Raw genomic sequence first — 23207 nt, 5'->3', positions numbered from 1 at the left:
ATTTGATTTTTTGAATTTTGCGAATTGAGTTTGAGATGAGGAGATCTTTAATATAATATGTAAATAGCAAAAAATAATCTTTATTTTCAATGGTTTTAGTACAAATAATAAATTTCTTTCTACAGATTGTAAAGAACAAGATACCATACACTTCGGCTGTAATTTAAAAAATCTTACCAATCAGAAGAATCTCACTCCGGTAATCTAATTCAACTTCAATTTTTTTTAAATAGGAATTTGGGGAAATTGAAGTTGGATTATTTCTATGCTGATAAAGCAACGAACAGCATCGGCATGTCATCATAATTAGTTCTGTTACTAACGACGACTTTTTCGACTTTTTTTTTATCGAGAATATCTTAACATCACTTTGCAGAGGTTTTCGAATTTGGCCTCGTCTTCTTCCTTTTTTCTCTTCTAAATATTCGGCCTTATCTTTTTTTGATGTAAATGTCGATGGATTTATAAACTGCTACACCTTGATAAGCTTCCAGAAGATCCTTGTGACATTGGTAAATTGTAGATAGGTTGTTCAAACCTGTATTAAAATAAGAAAATTAGTTCAAACTATTGAAAATCGATCATGTTGTACTACGCGTACATAGACATGAACATTACATACATCGGTCGAAAAAAATCGGTATCGAAGCGCGACCATAGTTTACGCAAATACTTTGGCAAGTGTTCGGTAGGTACAAGTAACGGATTTGATGAGTAAGCCGCCGCACATGATCTTATAGGTTTTACACCAATCGTCTAGTTTTAAAATTAAAAATGATTAACCATTATCATACTATGTTCATGCTAAGATAACAGTATTTAGCGTCATTCAATTTATTACTTTCACAACTATCATAACGTCAAGATCAGGATCCTCGGTGACGACGAGTAAAAACCTATGCTTCGTTTGTGGGCAATCTTCGGCGGTAACTTCCAGAACGAAGTTTTTAGCAAAATCGAAGTCTACGGAATCCAAATTAATTTCGTATGCATTAAACGGACCGTTTCGGTAGTCTCGGTTATCGCAAGTTGCGATTGTACAAGAGGAGTATTTTGAAAATTTCAAGAAAATATATTTAAAAGCGTCAACATTTGATAAATTTTGGCGGTTAGGATGGCTGAGGAATTGTTGGGAACATTGAGTGACTTGCTGTTCGGCATCCATACCGCGTTCTGAAATTTCGAAGCATTAGATTACTATTGAATGCAATGAGATTTAGGTAACTAAATTAAATAAGACTCACTCTTTAATTCCACAACCAATCGTGAATTGAAGTACAACTCGCTTGATATTTCAATCACACTCTTCCAATCGTCGAAACTGAGTACGGAAGGGTCGCAGCACCAACACTCACAACCACTTGAACAACTGTAAGATATAAAAGTCTTCGCTGCAGCAGACTGCATATTTCAATTTTCACTCTGAAAGGACATCAAGAGCATTGAATGGTCATCTCATCATTCGAATGTTATCTTCAGTGAAATGAAGAATTTTGAATTGAATACAATTGCCCGCCACCAGGGGTCCCGGCTCTACCGGGGTCGGATTCGGACCTAAAAATCCGATAGAAGAGCTAGCTGTCATAACATTTTTATCGTATTTTTAAATTCAATTTTTTCCAAAAAAAACGTTGACCGATTGAAATTTTTTTCATTACCTTCGGTGATCTTTGTGATAAAAAATTTTAAAAATATAAAATAAAAGCATTACTTCTAAAATCCACCATCCATCGAAAAAAAGAAGAAAATTTTCCTTGAGCAAAAGCAAATTTCAAGTCAAAGGACGTGCAACTCTGTTTCGTAAATTTCAAGAATGTGTTGCAATTGCAATTGTGTTGTGCGGCGTTAAAAACATCAGTGAGGTGTTGAAGTATTTAAAGTAGTTTTAAAAGTCAGGTAATATTACAAGAATTATTATCTAATTAATTAAATCGTTTTAAATATGACTTCGAATACGGGCGGTGTAGTAGTTCCCCGAAATTTTCGCCTATTAGAAGAGTTAGAACAAGGGCAAAGAGGTGTTGGCGATGGTACCATCAGCTGGGGTCTAGAAAACGATGATGATATGACTTTAACGCATTGGACCGGTATGATAATTGGGCCTCCTAGGACGCCGTACGAAAATAAGATGTATAGTTTAAAAATTGAATGCGGTCAACGTTATCCGGATGAAGCACCAAGTGCCAAATTCATCACTAAAATCAATATGAACTGTGTTAACGGAGCTACCGGTGTTGTGGATAATAGACATGTCCCTGTGTTAGCCAGATGGCATCGTGATTACACCATTAAAACCGTCTTACAAGAATTAAGAAGATTGATGACCCTCAAGGATAATATGAAGCTTTCACAGCCTCCAGAAGGAAGCGTTTATTGATTGTAAATATATCTACTTAATCTTTACGTTTACACATAGTCTAATGAAGAAAAAGAAAAAAAGAGAATATTGTTTGTATCTCAGCAATAATACTGTACTGTGCGTGTATATACAATAAGTTGTTTTCATTATCCATTATCTATTCGATCACTTACGAGAGTGCTTCTTCGTCGTTGAAAATCATGCGTAATTTTAATCGTTTGTTTGGCAATGTTTTCAGATTAAACCCGTTAGTTTATTCGATTCTATCTACTACTGAACCAGTTAAAAATGATTTAATTGTACGTGAAACCTGTTCAAAATCGTATTTCTGATTGTTCGAGCAATATCTTTATCTATTTTTTAAACCTATTTTGAAACACTCGGAATTCTTTCTTCTTTCGGTAAAACGTCTTTATTTAGATAATTAGCAATTTTATATAATTATATGTGTTTTTGTATATTTAAAGTGCTTTTGTTGACGAAAGCGTGTATCGGAAACTTTACAGTGTAAAGTATTGTAATGCTCTATGTTTCGATTCGTTGCTGAAATTTTGATAGTAATTTTACTTTGTGCAAATATGTGATGGTATTTTCCGGCGTACGTACGTATATATATTGGAATCACTGTTACATATTCGTCAACCTGTAGCTTAATTACAATGCGTACGTTTTAATCAATCCTCATTAATTACCCACGATTATCGAAGGTTTTTCTATTTTACAGTAATTTTTATTTATTAACTAACGGTATTCATCTTTTGATTTCAAGATCATTCAAGTTTTATTCTCTTGTATATAATATGAATGAATATTTTAATTTCTTTTTTTTTTTTACATTAGGATAATCCTAGGCTTACCGTAATTATAAGTTTATTTGGTTTATTTGGATATATTTGCGAATATAATGGTTCACCGTAACTTGGTACTTATTTCTTTCGTTATTTTTCATTCGTATTTCGGTATCGTTGTGTGTCTTATGGCGCTAAAATTATTATTCGAGAAACTTTCGGCTGAATTACTACACCGCTTTGTAAAAATTTCCATTCGTACGTTTGGCCTAATGTTTGAATTCGATGAAATTTGCTTGTTTAGAACGCGCCTAAAAGTGAAAATGGAGAGTAAGCTTGATCGTATGGTTATGACCATGTTAAATGGTCTTGATCTCGATAAACACGCGCCGTTGTTTGAGAAACATAATATCAATTTGGATTTATTTCTATCGTTGAATGAAGATGACATGAGAACCATCGGTGTCGACGACAAGGAAGAAATCGATTTGCTGATAAAGTACATTAAAAAATTTCGCAAAACTGAAAAATGGCCTGATCCGAAATCACTTCAGTAAGTTGCCCCTCGTTCATGTTACCTACAAAGTCTGTGTGTTTTTGAAGCCAATTGTTGAATTGAAATTTCACCCGTTTAGATTGGAAGAAATTAACGATATTTTAAAGAATAGCGACGATTATCTGTACTCGGCGAATGTCGCATGCAGTTATGTCCAGCGGAGTTTAGAAAAAGGAAAACCTTTGGATATCATCGTTCATAACGACACAGCAGCTAGCTCGGCTATAGCTACGATCTGTGAGCGAATTCAGGGAGAGAATGAAGCTATGATTAAAGATATTGATTTGCTATTGAAGGTCAGATTTTTAATAATGAATTGATCCGAGTCGACTCAAAAATTACCTCAACCTACCTTTTATGATTTTTTTCCTATTATAGGACGTGAAGAGGAGAAACGGGCCAACCCCCAAGCAGAAATTTTCTTTCGATTTTTACATCGTAGCTGGCGCGTTATTGGGTATCATTTTGACAGGAGTTTTACTGCTACGAAGGAATTTACTTGAATGAAGTTTTACTTTACCACACAAATACGATATGTTTGTGCTGTGATGTTTCAAACTATTCCACGTTTATATGTTCTATTATTAAGTACGATTTTTTTTATATCGATCACGAATAAATATTTTTTGCGAATGAATAATTATTTCAGTTGAATAATGAATACTCATTTTGTAAAATGAAACATCATTAATAATTTGATAATGATAATCGTACATGCTATCAATATTGTTGTATTTCAAAACATACAGGTAAAGATAAAACTTATCGAAAAATATAACTAACACAGGCAAACACTCGAGGAACTTACATGCATAAAAAAATAGTTTTTAAACACAATAACAAACCCATTGTATAATTAAAATATTTTTTCCAGTTTAAAAAAAATAATATCCCCTCCCAACCCTTCAAAAAACACCCACGCGTATACAATGATTCAGTAGTAACGGAAAATACTTGTTACGTTCGTAAGTGCGAGTTGCATTATCGAACTAGTTGTTATCTAGATTTTTATCTCGTTGATGTGTCGAAGCTTATTCTTTTTTCGTTTCGTGTTCAATAGTAAATATATCGTTGTACAGTCCACACCAATGCTCTATGTTGTTTTATTTCGTATCGTAACATTATGGTCCTATCCGAGCCGGATTTCTCATGCCGGCAAAAGTTTTCCCTTGTTTTCGCGTTTGTGATGGAATAATTTTTTCGTAATTGCTATTGTTTTTCGCAAATTCGATGTTTCGTAATGTATTCGTTTTATGAAAGTCTCTTGTCATTTTCGTAAAGTTTCGTGACGTGGTAGTTATCGTGTAGAATGACCGAAACTGCTGCTGAAAAGGCAGCTCGCGAGGCCGCGGCCGAAAAAGCGGCTCGTGCTGCTAAAGTGAAGAAAGAAGCACTCGGACGAGAGAAGCGTGTTCTCGTACGCTCTATCTCTATCTCGTTTAATGATGTGGCGAATTATATCGAACATACGCCATCGAAGGAAGCAGTCAACACAATCGCTGCAAATCTTGATTCTATTCAAGGTATGTTGGAAAAGCTATCCAAAATTGATTCGCAACTTATGGATTTTATTGATCAAGCTCAGTTGACGGATGACATTGTAGCCGAAGAAGCTGAGATATGTGATGATTATATGAAGTATTTTCGTTTATTTAATACGTCGATGGGAAAGTTGAAAACCATACAGGAATCGTTAGATCCTGCTGCACGTTCGAGTCGCCGTTCAATGTTTTCAAGCACGTTTTTAGACGCAACGTTATCGAATCCTATGGTAAAGTTACAAGATGTTCCTGTACCCCAGTTTGATGGTACGTACGCTAGTTTTCCCGATTGGTACGCTGAGTTTTCATCCATTGTCGATAAGAACGAGAATTTCGATTCGTTTCAAAAGATGTATTTACTTCGTCGTGCTATGGGAGAAGGTGCAAAAGATATCCTAAAAGATATGGGCACTGAAGGCCATTTATATGAGCCTACATTTAAAGACCTTTATAAGACCTATTATAATAGGCGAAGAATAATTGCTGAGCACTTTGCTAATTTGATCGATATGCCGCCAATTAAGGGCAATAATATACGTGAGTCAGTAAACAAAGTCAAACGAGTCATCCGTGGTTTGAATGTATGTGACTTGAATGTTGATGCGATGTCACCGTTAATCGCCTTTATTGTTTCGAGAAAAATCCCAGAAAAACTCAAAATGGACTGGGACACGTCAAATCATGATTACTCTGTTTATCCCTCGTTCGAATCGCTCGCAACGTTCCTATTGAATCGAAGTTTTTCGTACGAGACCAATGTGGCTTCTTCAAACGAGTCAAAAAATAAGTCGTCGGTTCCTGTCACCAGTACAGTGCCTGGAAAAAATGCTGGAAAAAGTAATTCGTCGTCGAAGTCGTCGTTAGCTGTCAGTTCGCCTAAAGGATCATCAGTTAATTTTCCAAAATGTGTAGTGTGTTCGAAATACCATTTTTTGGACCAATGTGATGTATTTATTGGTAAATCTGCATTAGAACGTTTCGATATTATTAAAGGTAATAAATTATGCATTAAATGTTTCAAGCCGAATCATTCGGTGAGTAATTGTACGCGACCAAATTGTAAATCGTGTGATGGTAAACACCATAATTTATTACATCGTGAAAAAACAACGAACGAAAAGCCAGATAATTCGGATACTCAAGGTACGTCAAATGAGCCACCTAAGAGTAGTTTGTGTGCTTTAGGATCTTCGAAATCTGTGTTTCTTAGCACTGCGATTGTGAAAGTTAGTGATGGTTATTCTAGTGAGTATGCTAGGGTTTTGTTTGATCAAGGATCTGAGGTATCTTTGATTACTCGTGAGTTTTGTGATCGAGCTAAATTGAAAATGATAAACAATCCCTCGCCTACTTCGTTGATTGGTATCAATGAAAAGCCTATCGAATTGAATAAAGTTGTGAAGTGCGTTTTAAGTAGTCGATTTAATGATTTTCATATCGCTATTGATGCCGAGGTGATTCCTCGAATTCCTTATTCAGTGAATAAACAGGATATTAAAGAAGTCATTAGTAATTTTCCTCATAATTTCGGTGAAGATTTCAACCTGCCTCATGATTCTGTTGATATTTTACTCGGAAGCGAGTATGTCGAGTTTGTGATGGCAGAAAAGCGTTTTTTTGTTGAAGGTTTATGTTTGAGGGAGTCAAAGTTCGGTTTCGTTGTCTCTGGGTCGAGAAAAGCTTCGTTTTGTGCTAGTAAAATGTCGTTCTGTGGTCTATCGAATGTAGAGTTGTCTAATCAACTTGATCGCTTTTTTTCGGTTGAAGAAATTCAGGAGTCTGAATTGAATGAAAAGGTCTTAGATCATGAGTTGATTGAGAAACATTTTAATGACACTTATCAAATTGATGAAGAATCTGGAAAATTCGTTATTCGTTTACCGTTGAAAGAAAGTGTCAAGTGTTTGAATGGATCTTATGATAAAGTTCGAAAAATGTTTTTGAGGTCTGAGTCTCATCGTTCTGAGAGTAAGCACAATTCGTACAAGGATGTATTCGAAGAGTATTTGAAATTAGGTCATATGTCCGAAGTAAATGAACCTAATGTCGATGGTTATTTTATCCCTCATCATCTTGTATCAAAAATAACTACCAATGGTGTTAGTAATCGAGTCGTATTCAATGCTTCATTTTGCGATGCCTCTGGAACATCGCTAAATAATCATTTACTCGAAGGTCCAGTTATTCAGCCAAAACTGAATACCAATATTAATCAATTTCGGTCGAATTTAGTAGCTTTTTCTACTGATATTTACAGAATGTATCGATGTATTTTAATACATAAGGATGATCGAATGTATCAACAGATTTTTTTTCGTTTTGATCGTAATGGTTCTTTATTGGTTTTCGTTTTAAATACCTTAACTAACGGTATTGGTCCAGCTTCGTATTTAGCGACGAAATGTCTGGAAAAAATTGGTATGTCGATTTTATCATCTGATCCTGAAGTGGCTAATATTATTTTGAAATCCTTTTATATGGATAATGGTACAATTGCGGTGAAAAGTGTTGAACAGGCCATTGCAATACAACATCGATTGCACGATGTTTTACTTAAGCATGGATTTCGTTTGACTAAGTATCAAAGCAACTCTAAGGAGTTCCTTAATTCGTTGGATCCGTCTTTGATCGAACCTCTAGCTACGAAGGTAATCGGCGGAGATGAGTTTGTAAGTTTATTAGGGTTAGTATGGTATACTGATAAGGATGAGTTTGGAATACTAATAAAATCAAGCGAAATTCCAGTTATTGCGACCAAACGTATCATTTTGTCGGAGATTTCCAAGGTGTTCGATATTCTAGGAATTCTTACTCCCGTTACAATTCGTGGCAAATTACTCATGCAGTCAGTTTGGCGTGAAGGTCGTAAATGGGATGAGGAAGTGTCTTATGAATTATTTGTCGAATTTTCGGAGTACTTGAAGGATTTAATTTTGTTATCAGAATTTCGGATACCTAGGTGCTATTTTTCGAGCTCATTCGTTGTTCAAACTCAATTAGTTGGATTTTGTGATGCTTCGCTAAGTGCATATTGTGCTGTCGTATATATTCGTTCTATTGATAATGAAGGAAATATTGTATCTACGTTTGTAATGTCAAAGTCTCGTATCGCTCCGATTAAAGCTTCCAAGTCGAATATACATCGTTTAGAGTTAGCAAGTGCTGAATTATTAGCCAAATTGATTCGAGAAATTAGTGATGATTTGAAAGTTGATGAGATTTTTTGTTTCAGTGATTCGATGGTAACGTTAGGTTGGTTGCATATTGATCCTAGTCGTTTGAAGGTATTCGTGTCTAACCGTGTTGTAAACGTATCTAAATTAACAGATATTAATCGTTGGTTTTATGTTGAAAGTTTGTCAAATCCTGCAGATTTAGGTACTCGAGGTATTCCATCGAGAAAGTTGTTGAATTGTTCGCTTTGGAAAATCGGACCTAGTTGGTTAATTTCTGAAGAGTTCCTTCAGCATGTTCAGTTTCAACTTGATAATGAAAGGGAATTACCTGAGTTAAAAGAGAACACATCCTTGATTATATGGTATGATAATCGACCAATTTTATCGATGATAAAATCGTATTCGTCATTCTATAAATGTATTTCGATAGTAAGTTTTGTTCTTAGGTACGTGAACGTGTTGAAAAGCAGAGCGAGAATTCGTTTAGCTGGTAATATTCCCAAGCCAGTATGTCGTATTGTTGATTTTAAGGAAGGAGAATGGGTCAAGCTTGTTGAACCGTTATCAGTCGAAGAGAGAGATATTGCCTATTTTAGAATTATTCGTTACGCTCAAGTAGAACGTTTTGAAGTTGAGATCGAGTGTCTGAAAAAAGGTAAAAAGTTGCATCGAAAAAATAGGTTATCAACTCTTGAATTATTTTTTGATAAGTACGGAATTTTACGTGTTGGTGGTAGAATTACAGCTGCATGTTTTTCAGACGATGCGAAATTTCCAATTATCTTATCCTCGAAGTCTTCGCTTTTGTATTTGTATATCGATTTTGCGCATCGAAAATATTGCCACGCTTCTGCTTCGTTTTTGTACAATTTTGTACGTGGTAGATTTTTCGTAATTGGCAATTTAGCTGCCACTATCAAAGAATGTTTGCACAAGTGTTTAACGTGCACTAGGTATGATGCGAAAATGGTTGAACAGATTATGGGCGATTTACCTTTTCAAAGAGTAAATATTTCGAGACCATTCTCAACTGTAGGTATAGATCTAACGGGTGCTATTTCGATAAAATGCACCAATCATCGAGTAGGAAAAGTTGTTAAGGTTTATGCCTGTTTTTTCGTTTGTTTTTGTACTAGAGCTGTTCATGTAGAGTTGATAGAAGACCTCACGACCGAAGCCTTTTTGGCTACTTTCGAAAGATTCGTTGCTCGTCGTGGTTTACCACACACAGTTTATTCGGATAACGCTACTAATTTTGTAAGTGCTCGTAATAGATTTTTTGCCGAGAATCGCATCAAGTGGTTGTTGATTTCCCCACGCAGTCCTCACCAAGGTGGGCTGTGGGAGTCCGCTATAAAAGCTGGAAAATCGCTCATGGTGAAATGTATTGGAAGTCAAATCTTGAACCTCTTCGAACTTATGACTATTTTATCGAAAATAGAAGCGATTCTCAATTCTAGGCCACTTGCCTATGTTCGAAAAAATGATTTTGTTGAGCCAGTGACGCCAGGTCATTTCTTGATTGGTAGTAATTTACTTGAGCCATCTTTGAATGTCGATAATAAGTCAAGTCTTCGTGATCGTTATAAACTTTGGAGAAAAGTCGTTGATTCGTTTTGGATTTGCTGGCGTCATGAATATTTTAATCAACTTCGTCATCGAAGTAAATGGCGTAAAGAAGGTAGGAATATTCGAATTGATGACGTCGTTTTATTGTCATTACCTAATGAGTCTTCGTTGAATTGGCCTATGGCCATTGTCGTTAAAGTTTACCCGGATTGTCATGGTACTGTAAGAAATGCCGATGTAAAGTTGTCTGATATGTCGATTAGAAGGACTTCGGTCCAACGTCTGGTTTTATTGCCAGTACGAGATGATGAATAATTTCGTTATCTCATTATGCTCGGTATTATGTCGTTTTACGTAAATTCCTGTTCCGATTAATTGTTTTTTCTACAATTTATCGATGTTAGACCTAGTAATTAATTTATTTTACCTGTGATAGTTTATGTCTTTTTATTTTTTATTTAATTTGTAAATTGATTTTTAAATTTTTACTCTTTTTTGTAATTATTTTTATGTATGTTAATTTGTAAATAATTTTTTTTGGGTTCAAATGAGCTTTGCTCATTTCGGGGGGGTGTTTGTTACGTTCGTAAGTGCGAGTTGCATTATCGAACTAGTTGTTATCTAGATTTTTATCTCGTTGATGTGTCGAAGCTTATTCTTTTTTCGTTTCGTGTTCAATAGTAAATATATCGTTGTACAGTCCACACCAATGCTCTATGTTGTTTTATTTCGTATCGTAACAATACTCCTTAATAAAATATGGGTAATTAAAAGTCGTGAAAATAGAAAATAGAAAATCGAAAATTACTTATAAGTAAACTAAAAAATGATTAGAATCGTTAACGAAGATTATTCGAGTTTAAGCTGAGACTCAGCATCTTTAATCAGTTCTATTAATTTCTCCTTTAACGGATACAAATAACAGCCCAACCATTCCTCAATGGTATTATCGTAAAATGCTTCTGGCATATTCATAGAAAGATGACGTTCAACAGCGCTTAGTTCATCTAATAAACTGAAAGATGAAAATACCTTACACAATAGGTAGGTATGGAACGAGAAATTACCAACATGAATACAATACCAACCTTCTGAAACTCACGATGATGTGTTCGACTTGCATCACACTTGTGTTGTTGCGTTTAACGTGCCAAGTATTCAACCAAGTTACTGCTCTATAATTGAAAAAGAACATGAAAAGGATATTGTAGTCGAATTCGTAAGCTGCTGATGAATTATATTCGAATCACTTACTGGTCACTGAAGGCGATATAATTATATCTGGCACGTATGTTAGCGAACCACTCAACACCGATGTAGATCTGATAGCCAGGGAAATTGAGAAATTTGGCAATCGGTAATGGTCTGAAAAAATAAGACAAAAAAGATGGAAAATTGCTTTCAAAGCGAAAATATCGAACGATAAAATTTACATACCGATTTAAAGGGTAGAGTATAAGTGGAGCCTCGTCACTGTATCCCAACAAAGTGCTAATTTCTTTGTAAACAGCACCATCGTATTTTCCATTTACCCAGGTTTTCAAACACAATGCCAAACTAGTCAATCCTGTGGGAATCAACTCGCATAACGTAGCATAATGATCGTACCTGTGGAAAAAAAATACTCGGTTCGAATTACCAGTGAAATTATGGAGGAGAATAAAAAAACGCAGGAACGAATGAATTCACCTACTCCAACCAGTCAACGCGATACCTCTGACGGATTTGAATTTAGAACGAATTTTGGCCACGACATCCAACCATTTTTCATGATTGCTCAAATGGTGTCCAACAATGGGCAAGATTTGACAACTACCGGTAGCACCTTTGAAAGCCGAAGCGACCCAGATCTTCTCAAACACATCGCTATACTTTTCCCATAAATCTACGTAGGAGATAAAAACTTCGTAATTAAGTTGAACAAAGATTGGGTTTGTTCTCTGAATGAATATTTGTGTAGGTAAGGTACCTGTTCCTAGTGAGAAAGTATCTACTCTATGATATTCCCATACCATTGGTTCGACATATTGCCCAATTTCGAATTCTAAAACGAACAATTTTCTGATTAATTTTTACAAGGAAAATTATTTTTATCGCTGTTTTCTAAATAGTTTACCTTTCAACAAATTTATATCGATGGAACGAAGCATATCATCCCACATGATCGGTGTAACATTGGGATAATTTTCTTTAACGAATCGTAAAACAGATGTTATATGCTTCATGAACAAGTCGTGTTTATGGTGCTGCCGACAATTCTCACATAGGCTCATATGCCATACCTACGCCACAAACAAAAAAAATATTCATTAATGACGAATCGTTATCGATAATCGAGTAATTTCGAAACACCCACTTCGTCTCCTCCGATATGAATAAATTGACTATTGGGATGAAGATTAATAATCTGCTTAACCATAGAAGTGACTAATGGTAATGACTCGGGATGTGAGGGACACATCGAACTAGCATATCTAGGAACTTCTCGCAAATGTTTCCATTTCGGGGTTTTCAGTACAAACTGAAAAATAAGTACAATATATGTGAGTCGAGATATGAGGTGAAGTTCAAGTTTTTGATATGTTTTCACATACTTCTAAATGGCCGAAGGTTTGCACTAAAGGTATTACGATGAGGTTGTTTTGCTCAGCTAAGGATTGTATGCTTTGTATATCTGCGACAGAGTACGCAAGTTGTGTATGAAGAGAGCCGATGTCTTCTAATTCTCCTTCGTACGGAAATGTGTCTTCCCATTCTATTAATAAGCCAGTTCCTCCCCATTCGCGAAATACTTTGAATAGCTATAGAAAAATACATGATAAAAATTAGATCACATAGTTGGATGATTTTGAAGAATTCTGGGCAATTACTTTTTCGAGATAGTCGACTTTCAACGGGCAGACTTTCAAATCCAAATGAATCAACCTGTGAAAATAAGTATATTCTGGTTAAATACGATGACTTGAAATGCTGATTTTAAATAGACCTCAAATGTTTACCTTTCTCCTTCAACATTTAGAGAATCCATTTTAAAGTGCAATGTATTTGTAATAACACCGGTAACTGTTTTTTTGCATTTTTTCTCTTTCTACGACTCATGAGCGGCACTCATCGCATAAAACTATTGGCACGGAGTGTTTCTTATCGCACCTGAAAAAGTAGAATATAAAATTATCATTAACATACGCGGAGATCGTGATTCATTATTGAATACGTTCTGTAATACATAGTATTAATCATGAAGAAAATACACTGAAACGATTTATCGAGCTAAAATAAGCTGTTGGTAGATAAAAATTAAAAATATCTCATAAGTTGTTTATTTAATTTTCTTGATTGGTTACAACTTACTCGTTACTTGAAACTTCATTGCTAATCGAATTTTCTGAATAATTTTCCCAATATTGTTGTTCTCGGATAGTTGGTGTTGGATATTAATTAATCAGTCGGTTCAGGAAGCAACGAGCGCGGAAAATCATTAATTCATTTATTTTTCCTCGAGTTCTCTTTTCTAAATTTTTATCATGACCAGAAAAATATTTTGAAAAAAATTGACCAATGACCAATGACCACTCAGTTCAAAATGGATGTTGTCAGCATTCTGGTGGGGGGAAGTTACGAGTCATGTTGGCCGAATAAGCGAACACCCAAAGCTACAAATCTTCATCCAGAAAAAAAAAAAAAAAAATGAAATGTAAACATCGGAGTGTTATCTCGTTCTCTTTCACCGATGTCAGTGAAAAATGTGATTTAAAACTTGAAAAGTAAGAAGAAACTACACCTCTTTTAAATAAAAATCGTTGTAAAAACATTAAAATGTTGTTCACTTTGATTACAGGACTGACATCTTTGTTGTAATCTTGGAAAAATGGTTAAAAAAAGGAACAATCAGTTACCCGATAATCTACCCCAGTTGCAAAATCTTATCAAAAGAGATCCAGCTTCTTATAAAGATGAGGTAAATAAAGAATAATTGTACTTTTAAATTTGCTCATCATTCATATAACACTATTATTATTAATTCATATATTGATATGCAGTTTTTACAACAACAACGTCACTTTCAATCACTGCTGGAGGTGTTTGCTCTACATCCATCAGAATACAGTAAAGGATTAGACGAATTGATAATGTTCATGGCTCAGGTCGCTCATTGTTACCCGGATATGTTAACATCGTTCGCCGAACAATTAATCAACATATTAGAAACTCATAATACAATTTTGGATGTCGAAATGAGAATGGTAAGAGATTTACTCGAGTATTTTTATCAATATTTCCCAGTTCATGACAATTTTACTTACGTTATGGAATTTCAGACGTTTTGTAGAGCTTTGATTCTATTGCGAAATAAAGGATTATTGAAGCCAATGGATTTACTCGCGCTTTTTTTCAAACTCTTGCGTTGTAAGGATAAACAGCTTCGTAAATTTTTGCAAGAACATATCATCACAGATATTAAGAATATGAACGTCAAACATAAAGATGCTAAATTGAATACGGTTCGTAAAATCTGCTGGAATTGATATTCAATCATTATTTCTACAGTAATAATAATTGCAATTTCGTTTTTGTTTTTTTTTTTCAGAACCTTCAAAATTTTATGTACACTATGCTGAAAGATAATAATGCCAAAGCTGCAAAAATGTCAGTGGTGAGTATAAAGACGAATGGGTTATTATCTCAAAAAAATATATTATATTTCCGTTACTGAAAGATGATTTTTTATTTTGTTGCAGAATATCATGATTGATTTATACAGAAAAAATATATGGAACGATGCGAAAACAGTTAATCTTATTTCAATGGCATGTTTTTCGAAAATAGTCAAGGTATAAATTTGGTCAAATGTTTATCGTCAGATTATATCATTTTGAGATCTGTTAATATTGCTCTGATTTAGGTTATGGTAGCAGCTCTGAAATTTTTTGTAACTGTGCAATCGAGTAACGACTCAGACGAAGAAGGGTCGTCGTCGGATGATGTAAGTTTTTGAAATTTGAATGTTTTTAATTTGAATTATTGAATTGATTTTATCCTCGTTCTCAATCTGCAGGACACACCAAATGCTAGAGACGTAATGCTAGCAAATAAATTCAATAAAAAAACACGTAAAAGGGAAAAAACACTGAAAAAAGTCAAGAAGCTAGTAGAAGTAATTTAAACATTTATCCAGTATTATTCTCTGACTACAAAACTCTGCCTCAGATTGATTAATCATTTTTTATTATTTTAGCATACTAAAAAGAAGAAGAAAAATTACACTAATAATTTTCACGCCATTCATCTGATTCACGATCCTCAAGGTAATTACTAGACCCACCTTTAACAATTTTTTTTGTGCGAAATTTTTCAATAATATTATTTTGTAGAATTTGCTGAAAAATTATTCAATCAACTGGAAAAAAGACACGATCGCATAGAAGTGAAAATGCTGACTTTAGATCTCGTTTCGAGATTGATCGGTATCCATCAGCTGTTCGTTTTCAATTTCTATCCTTACGTGCAACGATATTTACAACCTCGACGATTTGGTTAGCTGTCGTTTTATTTATCCATTTTAAAAGAATACCATTTTCTTTAATTTTTTACTAAATGTAATATTTTTATTTTTTTTGCATTGTAGAAGTAACAAAACTGCTTCAGTTTGTCGCCCAAGCCACTCACGAATTAATTCCACCGGATGTAAGTTGAACTTTTTCTTGATTTACTTGCGATTAATTTGTACTAATGAGACGGTTTCGTTTCAGGTGATGGAACCAGTTTTGAAAACCATCGCCAATAATTTCGTCACCGAAAGAAATTCTTCGGATGTTATGGCTGTTGGGTAAATTGCATTCGATCTACATTCTTGACCTGTATTTTTTTCACTTCGCTAATGCGATTCTTATGATGCACAGATTAAACGCTGTTCGAGAAATGTGCGTAAGAGCTCCTCTCATTATGACGGAAGATTTACTCAGAGATCTCGCAGAATATAAACGTTACCGTGAAAGAAGCGTAATGATGGCAGCTCAAGCGCTGATACATGTCTATCGTAATTCCATGCCAACTATGTTGCACAAAAAAGACAGGGTGAGTTTTTTAATCGATTTTTTTTTTTTTTTTTTGATAAGTACTGCATTTGATACTCATACGTTTATTTCTCAGGGTCGACCAACTGAAGCTACAATCGAGATCAAAGCCAGGCAATATGGCGAAATTGACGCCAAAGAATTCGTTCCTGGAGCCGAAGTTATTCTAGAAGAAGACAAACCGGTACGTAGTGATTTGATCGTTAAATATTGATGAAGATTTGTTTTTCTCTTCTTTTCTCAAAGAAATCATGTTGAAATTTCGTTAGGTCGATGCATCTCAAGATAACGACGACGACGACTCCGACTCCGATGAATGGGTCGACGTGCAACATTCTTCCGATGAAGAATGCGATGATGACGAAGCACAACAATCAGAAGACAATGAAGATAGTGATGAAGAATGTAGCGACGCAGAAGATGAAGAGGAGGAAGACGAAGAAGACGAAGAAGGGTCTAACGAAGACGAAAGTCAACCTACTGCATCTAAATCTGAACCTGTAAACAAGGATCAGAACAAAAAAGAAACCACTTCGAGTACAGCCCCTTCAAATAATCCAAATGTTTGTTCTTTTTATTCTAAATTTTTATAATATTTTTAAAAACATTTTCACGAACGTTGGTTATTTTTGCAGTCGAAACCAGCCAAAACTTCCGGCGTCGTTTCCAAATCAGAAGTAGTCGCTCAGCGACAAGGATTAGCCACCGAAGTCAGCGTTACCAGAATTTTGACCGATGAAGATTTTAAAAGAATCGAAGCTGCTCAGATGAGTAAACAAGTCACTTCTGCTAAAGGCAGGAAACGAGTTGCGGAACCAGAACCCAATAAGTAAGCCTTCATTGAGAGTAGCAAAGGGAGAAATTGTTTGAATTTTATTAACTCGATTCGAATGATGTTTCAGAGGAGAATTCGTTAATTTGGCTGATATAGAAAATATTCACAAGAAGAGACGTCACGATAAAGAAGCTAGATTGGAAACCGTGATGGTTAGTGCAGTAAAATTCATTTGTCTGATTACTCATTTCGATTTTAAAGTTGAAATTTTATTGCTCGTTTTACAGAAAGGACGAGAAGGTCGAGAAAAATTCGGTTACAAGGACGGTAGACTGAATCCATTCTGTAGTAAAACTAATCGAGAACGTAGTAAAAAGAAAGCGTTTATGATGATCAAACATAAAGTCAAAAGCAAAACCAAACGATCGTTTAAAGATAAACAAGTGAGTCGTCAAAAATGTATCGCATTTTCAGTTCATTTTTCGTGTCGACTGAAGCGAATTATTGGAGGTTTTTTCAATTCAAAATTCAACAAATTCGTTCGTTTTTTTTGTTTCAGATTCGACTGAGAAACCATCTTTTGAAATTGGATAAAATGAATTAACTTGTTGATAATGAATTCTTATTGATGTTTTTTCGTTATTTTAATAAACGATTTTGATATTAAGCTGCGTGTTTGTGTTATAAATTAATCTGAATGATATGGAAAACCTTTTCATTTTTTGAAAGCATCGAAGAATTTAGAATTTCGAGATTTGTTGATTCTATTAGTCTAAATCACAACATTATAACATTTTTCTTCAAAATGTACGAATCAATTCTAGTTTTCTGCAAAGCAAGAAATCGTGAATTTTCGAGCGTATTTTGAATTTATTTAATCAGCCCCTTCTTAATCGAGATCAACAAGCTAAACTGTCGCTGCGTTCTCAAATTGCAAGTAAATTTTGATCCAGTGATAAAAAAATTTCAAATGATTTACAAAAAGCAAGCTAGAATTCAAAATAATCGTTGTCAATCACGAACTTTCAACGCACTCACTCAGTTGAATACCACCTACCCCCCAGGAAAATGCCTGACTTTGAATTGTTGAATCAAAAATCCAAACTCCAATTAATATTCATATTACCAACTCAATTAATTCAGGATATTCCTCAAACTCAATCATAAAAATCTGAAGAACCGTAAAAAAAAACACAGAATTATGTAAGACGAAGACACGACTTTATTATAATCGAACTTCACAACATAAAATACTTCGTAGAACACAAAAACAATACGTACGATATTCTTAACACATTTAAAAAAAAAAAAAAAATACGAAAATGGAATTATGTACTGAGAAATTATCTTGGGTCGTGAACAAAAATGAAAGGGGAAAAAAATGAGAAACACGATAGAAATAACGACTTTGCTAGGAACAAAGCTGATGAAAGCCATACGAATCAGTCATATTAAAACGATACAATTTAATCGACTTCTTCCATTCGCGACAAATCTTCTTCGTCTTCAGCGGCGCTGGCAACGGGCGCAGTTTCAATTTTCTCGTCTTCTTGCATAACGGTATCATCTTCATCGATACCCAAACCTAATTTGATCATACGGTAAATTCTCGTAGCGTGAACTTGAGGATCTTCAAGATTGAAACCAGACGATAGTAAAGAGGTCTCGAATAACAAGATGACTAAATCTTTGACGGCTTTGTCATTCTTATCGGTGTCGGCTTTCTGTCTCAAGGTTTCGATGATCGGGTGATCGGGGTTAATTTCCATGTGCTTTTTAGCGGCCATGTAACCCATGGTGGAAGAATCACGAAGAGCTTGAGCTTTCATGATACGTTCCATATTAGCAGTCCAACCATACTGCGATGTAACGATACAGCAGGGCGATTCGACCATTCGGTTACTAACGACGACTTTTTCGACTTTCTTATCGAGAATATCTTTCATCACTTTGCAGAGGTTTTCGAACTTGGCTTTGTCTTCTTCCTTTTTCTTTTTTTCTTCTTCGGATTCGGGTAATTCTAAGCCTTCTTTGGTAACCGATACGAGAGTTTTGCCGTCGTAGTCTTTCATCTGTTGGACTACGTATTCGTCGATGGGTTCGACCATGTAAACGACTTCGAAACCGCCTTTCTTCACACGTTCGACGAACGATGAGTTGGCAACGTGATCTTTGTTTTCGCCGGTGATGTAGTAGATGGCGGTTTGATTTTCTTTCATACGCGAGACGTAGTCTTTAAACGAGCACATTTCGTCGCCGCTGGCCGAGGTTTGGAATCGTAACAAATCGGAGAGCTTTTTACGGTTTTGAGTATCTTCGTGAATACCCAATTTCATATTTTTGCTGAACTGCTCGTAGAACTTTTTGTAATTGTCTTTATCTTCGGCCAATTCTTCGAATAATTCTAAACATTTTTTAACCAAGTTCTTCCTGATGACTTTCAAGATTTTGTTCTGTTGCAACATTTCACGAGAGATATTCAACGGTAAATCTTCGCTGTCGACTACGCCTTTCATGAAACTTAAATATTCGGGAATCAGATCTTCGCAGTTATCCATGATGAATACACGTCGAACGTATAATTTAATGTTGTTTTTGGTTTTCTTGTTTTGGAATAAATCGAAGGGCGCGCGACGAGGAACGAATAACAAGGCTTTGAATTCCAACTGACCTTCGACGGAGAAGTGTTTCACAGCCAAATGGTCTTCCCAGTCGTTGGTCAACGATTTGTAGAATTCACCGTATTCGTCTTGCGAGATATCGTCTGGGTTTCTAGTCCAGATCGGCTTGGTTTTATTCAATTCTTCATCTTCGACGTATTTTTCTTTGATCGTTTTCTTCTTCTTTTTCTTTTCTTTATCTTTATCTTCGTCGTCTTCGTCGGCATCTTCGATTTTAGGTTTTTGGTCGCCGCTGCCTTCGTCGTCTTTTTCTTCTTCGGGTTTCTCTTCTTCTTCTTCGTCTTCGCTCAATTCCTTATCGCGTTCTTTTTCGACGAGTAATTTAATGGGATAACCGATGAATTGCGAGTGTTTCTTGACGACTTCTTTGATTTTACGTTCTTCTAAATATTCGGCCTGATCTTCTTTGATGTGTAACGTGATTTTAGTACCACGGCCTAATGGTTCGCCCGGGTCGGATCGGATGGTGAACGAGCCGCCAGCTGACGATTCCCACAGGTATTGTTCGTCGTCGTTGTGTTTCGATGAAACGGTGACTTTGTCGGCGACCAAGTACGCGCTGTAGAAACCAACACCGAATTGACCGATCATCGAGATATCTGCGCCAGCTTGTAAAGCTTCCATGAACGCTTTCGTGCCGGATTTAGCTATCGTACCCAGGTTATTGACTAGGTCGGCTTTGGTCATGCCGATTCCTCTGTAACATAAAAGTACACGCAACACGTTAGTATACGTAGAATGTACAAATAATAACAATGTTCGTTCAAAAAAACAGGAAATTTTTCAAAAATTGTCAAACAAAACGGGAATATTTTCCAACAAGAGTAGTTATTATCTCAAAAATTACAATTTGAAAACAGCTCGAACTTCATTCAACGAGCACGAATAATTATGAAGTAGAATTAAATTAATAAATGATACTTACGAGTCGATGATGGTCAAAGTTCGATCATTTAGGTTCGGGATGATTTTGATAAATAATTCTTTGCCGGATTCCAATTTTTCCGGGTTGGTCAAGCTTTCGTAACGGATTTTGTCCAAAGCCTTTACAAGAAAAAAACGCCAATATTAATAATGCTACGTACAACGAAGTAAAAGACAAAGTTGCCGATTTCAAACGACGTATACTTACATCAGATGAGTTCGAAATCAATTCTCGAAGGAAAATTTCTTTATTGGAATAGAAAGTGTTGATGATGAGAGACATCAACTGGGCGATTTCCGCCTGGAATGCGAAAGTTTCGACTTCTTCTTGCATTGCTACGTCTTCAGGCATCTGTAAAGTTCCATTAATGATTAGTCACCGAGATATTACAAATTCTGAGTCATTCTTCGACATTAAAATGTTGAAAAAAATTGAATCAATTACGTTATCAATGAAAGTGAATTCACGTGTTCAACTTCAACTAAAGAATACGAATATCTTATCGTGAATTACATTGTATCGATGACGAACAGTCGGTCAACAATTTCAAGCACATTTATATGAAAATTTGACCATACTCAAGAGCGTGTGTAACCAGAACCACTAATGAATAAAAACTCAGCGGCAGATAAATGTAACGAAAATTCATACAAAATTCAAGAATGGGTATTTTTATCAGTCACAATTCTTCAATTCACAAATCAGACTGATACATGATGAAAAAACACCAAATTTATAACACGCTCTCAAGCACAAGGTTGATCACCGATGGCCATAGAAAGAGCCATGCCTCGGATTTTCATTTATACATCACGAAATATTACAATAGATGAAAATTTTAATCATACAAGATGCTTACCTTGGTATAAAATATTTGTACAAATTGAACTAAAAAAATTCACCGCAACGAATAGTTACTTCACGTACAACAAGAAATTGCTTTAAATAAAATCGCTTCGGAAAGTAAAAAGTAATCGCACAAAGTACGCGCAAGTTCACGAATCAAACAGCACAAGTGAGAAGTGAGACAAATGTGCAAATAATGCAGCGCCGGTTGAATATATCACTTCAGTGTGGAAAATTCTAGAAAACACGCCGGCTGAATTCGCTAAACACTTCCTCAATTGTTCGAGACTATTCGACACTCTTCTAGAAAGAACTTTCTAGAAGCTTCCTGCAGTACCCACTATACTTCGATACACGCAGCTGCATCATGAATGCATTTTATGCACCAACACCAATACACCCCATCGCATCTCGATTCTACGAACACCTACGCACTCACACACTCTACAAAATGCATTCGAAGAAACGACAAAAACGTGAACAAAGCAACGATTCAACTAAATTCAAGATTCAACCATGATTCAACATAGCATTTTGAATATCGCGCTAAAAATTCTCGTTTATGATTGATTCTCTTTGGTGATGACGTCATTATGAACGTCCAAATTCTGAATGTGATTGGATACCAAAAATAGGTAAAAAGAAGTAGGACTGGGAGTGGATTTTTAAAAAAAAAATAAAAAAATAAATTAAAATTAATTGGCAAATAATGGCAATGGTGAGAAAAGTAAAGTAACAACTGTAAAGCATCGCTATAAAGTAAAATGACGACTTGAATTTAAATTACCTAATTTAATTATTAGTGCCTTGAACCATGAATGTTCAACTTCATAAATTATTCTGATGAGGTTCACAATCACAAAATAAAAATAATGAACTCCCTACCAAACATTAAATTTAACTGAGGAAATGAGAAAAATTAGAAAATATGTAGTTACACTAGTTAGGTATGTACTTAAGCAAAAATGAATTTTGAAAATCAACAAGTTTACCTATAACTTCACTGCTCATCATTAGATTACTCGACATTGAAATGTGTAAATGGGTACCAATTTAATTTTCTTTCAGCTCATTCGAAAAATGTTCTATAATATTGAACAACTCCGTTGATAATTTTAAGATTGGTGTTCAGAAAGAATTGAACCGGAGCCCCGATTTAACAGCACGTAATGTAACACAAGTTATCATATGGAAAATTGTTCGTTAAAAAATATGTAGTTATCGAGGAAACAACATTTTTCGTCTCAAATTTTGATGAATTTTCATTTCGATTCTTTGAGCACCAACAAATCACATATTTCATCATCTCCTATATTTAATCTAGGCAGAAAAAAGTATCAAAACATGAATAGAATTTTTCATTTATTTATGTCAGAAGATACAATACAAAACATTTAAATTTTATATTGTATTTTACACAGCTTTCCTGCGTTTTCCTGGGTGTGTTGTTTCTGAAACAGACCAAAGATGATTAGGTACATATAGGTAAGTACGTCAGTCATGGTGGCGTGAATCATGAGAGCGTTTGACACCTCCCACAATTTCCAAGAAGTATATCCTTATCCCTCTCAAAGGGGTACACTGTACACCATGAAAAATTTATTAATTTTTGAAATAAACATCTCATTTTGTGCCTTTTTAACACTGATCTATGAAAAATTGTACTTTTAGCTTGGAGATCTAATCTTGAGCTTTTTACATTTTAAATTTCAATTAGAAGAATATGTACTACTTATTTTGAACCTATTATAACCCCATTGAAGCCCCGAAAATGATTTGCTTTAAATTTTCAACCAGTTAAACCTTCGAAGTTTGACTGTTTCGCTGGATGACTATAAAAGAGAGAAAATTTCAAGACCTCCCCCGAGCCCCCGAACCTCTCAATTTTATAGCAATTAGGGTGAAAGTATTCCATCA

At 35.1% G+C, this 23207-nt stretch overlaps 6 protein-coding genes across 7 annotated transcripts; 3 read left to right on the top strand and 3 right to left on the bottom strand.

Annotated features, from left to right (window-relative positions):
* Positions 1-64: 64 nt before the first annotated feature.
* On the bottom strand, positions 65-1167 carry LOC135831343 (uncharacterized). The gene is made up of 3 exons (XM_065343748.1): positions 842-1167; positions 623-756; positions 65-538 (listed from the first exon to the last, which is right to left on the bottom strand). Exons 1-3 carry the CDS (start codon positions 1163-1165, stop codon positions 463-465), a joined length of 534 nt encoding a protein of 177 aa, XP_065199820.1. The 5' UTR covers positions 1166-1167; the 3' UTR covers positions 65-462.
* Positions 1168-1893: 726 nt separating this feature from the next.
* Positions 1894-3277, top strand: Uev1A (Ubiquitin-conjugating enzyme variant 1A). Its single transcript, XM_065343750.1, has one exon. It carries the CDS (start codon positions 1943-1945, stop codon positions 2375-2377), a length of 435 nt encoding a protein of 144 aa, XP_065199822.1. The 5' UTR covers positions 1894-1942; the 3' UTR covers positions 2378-3277.
* Positions 2921-13505, bottom strand: LOC135831341 (hexosaminidase D-like). Of its 2 annotated transcripts, XR_010556178.1 has the most exons (13): positions 13341-13505; positions 12989-13139; positions 12860-12914; positions 12584-12790; positions 12346-12510; positions 12106-12271; positions 11959-12033; positions 11679-11874; positions 11427-11597; positions 11244-11354; positions 11078-11164; positions 10737-11004; positions 2921-4658 (listed from the first exon to the last, which is right to left on the bottom strand). XR_010556178.1 is itself a non-coding variant. In XM_065343746.1 (12 exons), the coding sequence occupies exons 2-12, from the start codon at positions 13015-13017 to the stop codon at positions 10839-10841; spliced, it is 1428 nt and encodes a 475-aa protein (XP_065199818.1). In that variant the 5' UTR covers positions 13018-13139; positions 13341-13505; the 3' UTR covers positions 10682-10838. The 2 variants fall into 2 exon arrangements, 1 of the variants encoding a protein (XP_065199818.1); XM_065343746.1 differs by lacking the exon at positions 2921-4658 and having other exon boundaries at positions 10682-11004.
* On the top strand, positions 5013-10304 carry LOC135834427 (uncharacterized). Its single transcript, XM_065348303.1, has 4 exons — positions 5013-8782; positions 8867-9075; positions 9181-9373; positions 9557-10304. The coding sequence occupies exons 1-4, from the start codon at positions 5013-5015 to the stop codon at positions 10302-10304; spliced, it is 4920 nt and encodes a 1639-aa protein (XP_065204375.1).
* A 110-nt stretch (positions 13506-13615) lies between the features above and the next one.
* Mys45A (SDA1 domain containing protein Mys45A) lies at positions 13616-17505 on the top strand. Its single transcript, XM_065343742.1, has 19 exons — positions 13616-13753; positions 13828-13947; positions 14030-14233; positions 14309-14491; positions 14578-14643; positions 14729-14821; positions 14893-14973; positions 15046-15144; positions 15226-15295; positions 15362-15523; positions 15616-15674; positions 15740-15816; positions 15890-16064; positions 16140-16247; positions 16333-16626; positions 16699-16892; positions 16966-17050; positions 17126-17281; positions 17398-17505. Exons 2-19 carry the CDS (start codon positions 13858-13860, stop codon positions 17440-17442), a joined length of 2241 nt encoding a protein of 746 aa, XP_065199814.1. The 5' UTR covers positions 13616-13753; positions 13828-13857; the 3' UTR covers positions 17443-17505.
* Positions 17506-18037: 532 nt separating this feature from the next.
* Positions 18038-21530, bottom strand: LOC135831339 (heat shock protein 83-like). The gene is made up of 4 exons (XM_065343743.1): positions 21304-21530; positions 20652-20795; positions 20445-20563; positions 18038-20216 (listed from the first exon to the last, which is right to left on the bottom strand). The coding sequence occupies exons 2-4, from the start codon at positions 20793-20795 to the stop codon at positions 18305-18307; spliced, it is 2175 nt and encodes a 724-aa protein (XP_065199815.1). The 5' UTR covers positions 21304-21530; the 3' UTR covers positions 18038-18304.
* Positions 21531-23207: the final 1677 nt, after the last annotated feature.

The sequence above is a fragment of the Planococcus citri genome, chromosome 1 (genome assembly GCF_950023065.1).
Source record: "Planococcus citri chromosome 1, ihPlaCitr1.1, whole genome shotgun sequence".
NCBI classification, from domain to species: domain Eukaryota; kingdom Metazoa; phylum Arthropoda; class Insecta; order Hemiptera; family Pseudococcidae; genus Planococcus; species Planococcus citri.
This window is presented reverse-complemented; position numbering and strand designations above follow the sequence as displayed.

Bases quoted from the DNA above. Each gene is read 5' to 3' on its own strand.
- LOC135831343 (XM_065343748.1), bottom strand. From the start codon at position 1,165: ATGGATGCCGAACAGCAAGTCACTCAATGTTCCCAACAATTCCTCAGC. The intron at 757-841 runs GTAATAAATTGA...TTTTAAAACTAG, and splicing joins ACGTTATGATAGTTGTGAAA to ACGATTGGTGTAAAACCTAT. The intron at 539-622 runs GTATGTAATGTT...ATTTTAATACAG, and splicing joins ACCGATTTTTTTCGACCGAT to GTTTGAACAACCTATCTACA.
- Uev1A (XM_065343750.1), top strand. From the start codon at position 1,943: ATGACTTCGAATACGGGCGGTGTAGTAGTTCCCCGAAATTTTCGCCTA.
- LOC135834427 (XM_065348303.1), top strand. From the start codon at position 5,013: ATGACCGAAACTGCTGCTGAAAAGGCAGCTCGCGAGGCCGCGGCCGAA. The intron at 8,783-8,866 runs GTATGATAATCG...TTTTGTTCTTAG, and splicing joins AACACATCCTTGATTATATG to GTACGTGAACGTGTTGAAAA. The intron at 9,374-9,556 runs GTATGATGCGAA...TTTTTGTACTAG, and splicing joins AAGTGTTTAACGTGCACTAG to AGCTGTTCATGTAGAGTTGA.
- LOC135831341 (XM_065343746.1), bottom strand. From the start codon at position 13,017: ATGGATTCTCTAAATGTTGAAGGAGAAAG. The intron at 12,272-12,345 runs GTGGGTGTTTCG...TTTGTGGCGTAG, and splicing joins TTCATATCGGAGGAGACGAA to GTATGGCATATGAGCCTATG. The intron at 11,875-11,958 runs GTACCTTACCTA...TCTCCTACGTAG, and splicing joins TACTTTCTCACTAGGAACAG to ATTTATGGGAAAAGTATAGC.
- Mys45A (XM_065343742.1), top strand. From the start codon at position 13,858: ATGGTTAAAAAAAGGAACAATCAGTTACCCGATAATCTACCCCAGTTG. The intron at 14,492-14,577 runs GTTCGTAAAATC...TTTTTTTTTCAG, and splicing joins AAGATGCTAAATTGAATACG to AACCTTCAAAATTTTATGTA. The intron at 17,051-17,125 runs GTTAGTGCAGTA...CTCGTTTTACAG, and splicing joins CTAGATTGGAAACCGTGATG to AAAGGACGAGAAGGTCGAGA.
- LOC135831339 (XM_065343743.1), bottom strand. From the start codon at position 20,795: ATGCCTGAAGACGTAGCAATGCAAGAAGAAGTCGAAACTTTCGCATTC. The intron at 20,564-20,651 runs GTAAGTATACGT...TTTCTTGTAAAG, and splicing joins TGATTTCGAACTCATCTGAT to GCTTTGGACAAAATCCGTTA. The intron at 20,217-20,444 runs GTAAGTATCATT...TTTATGTTACAG, and splicing joins ACTTTGACCATCATCGACTC to AGGAATCGGCATGACCAAAG.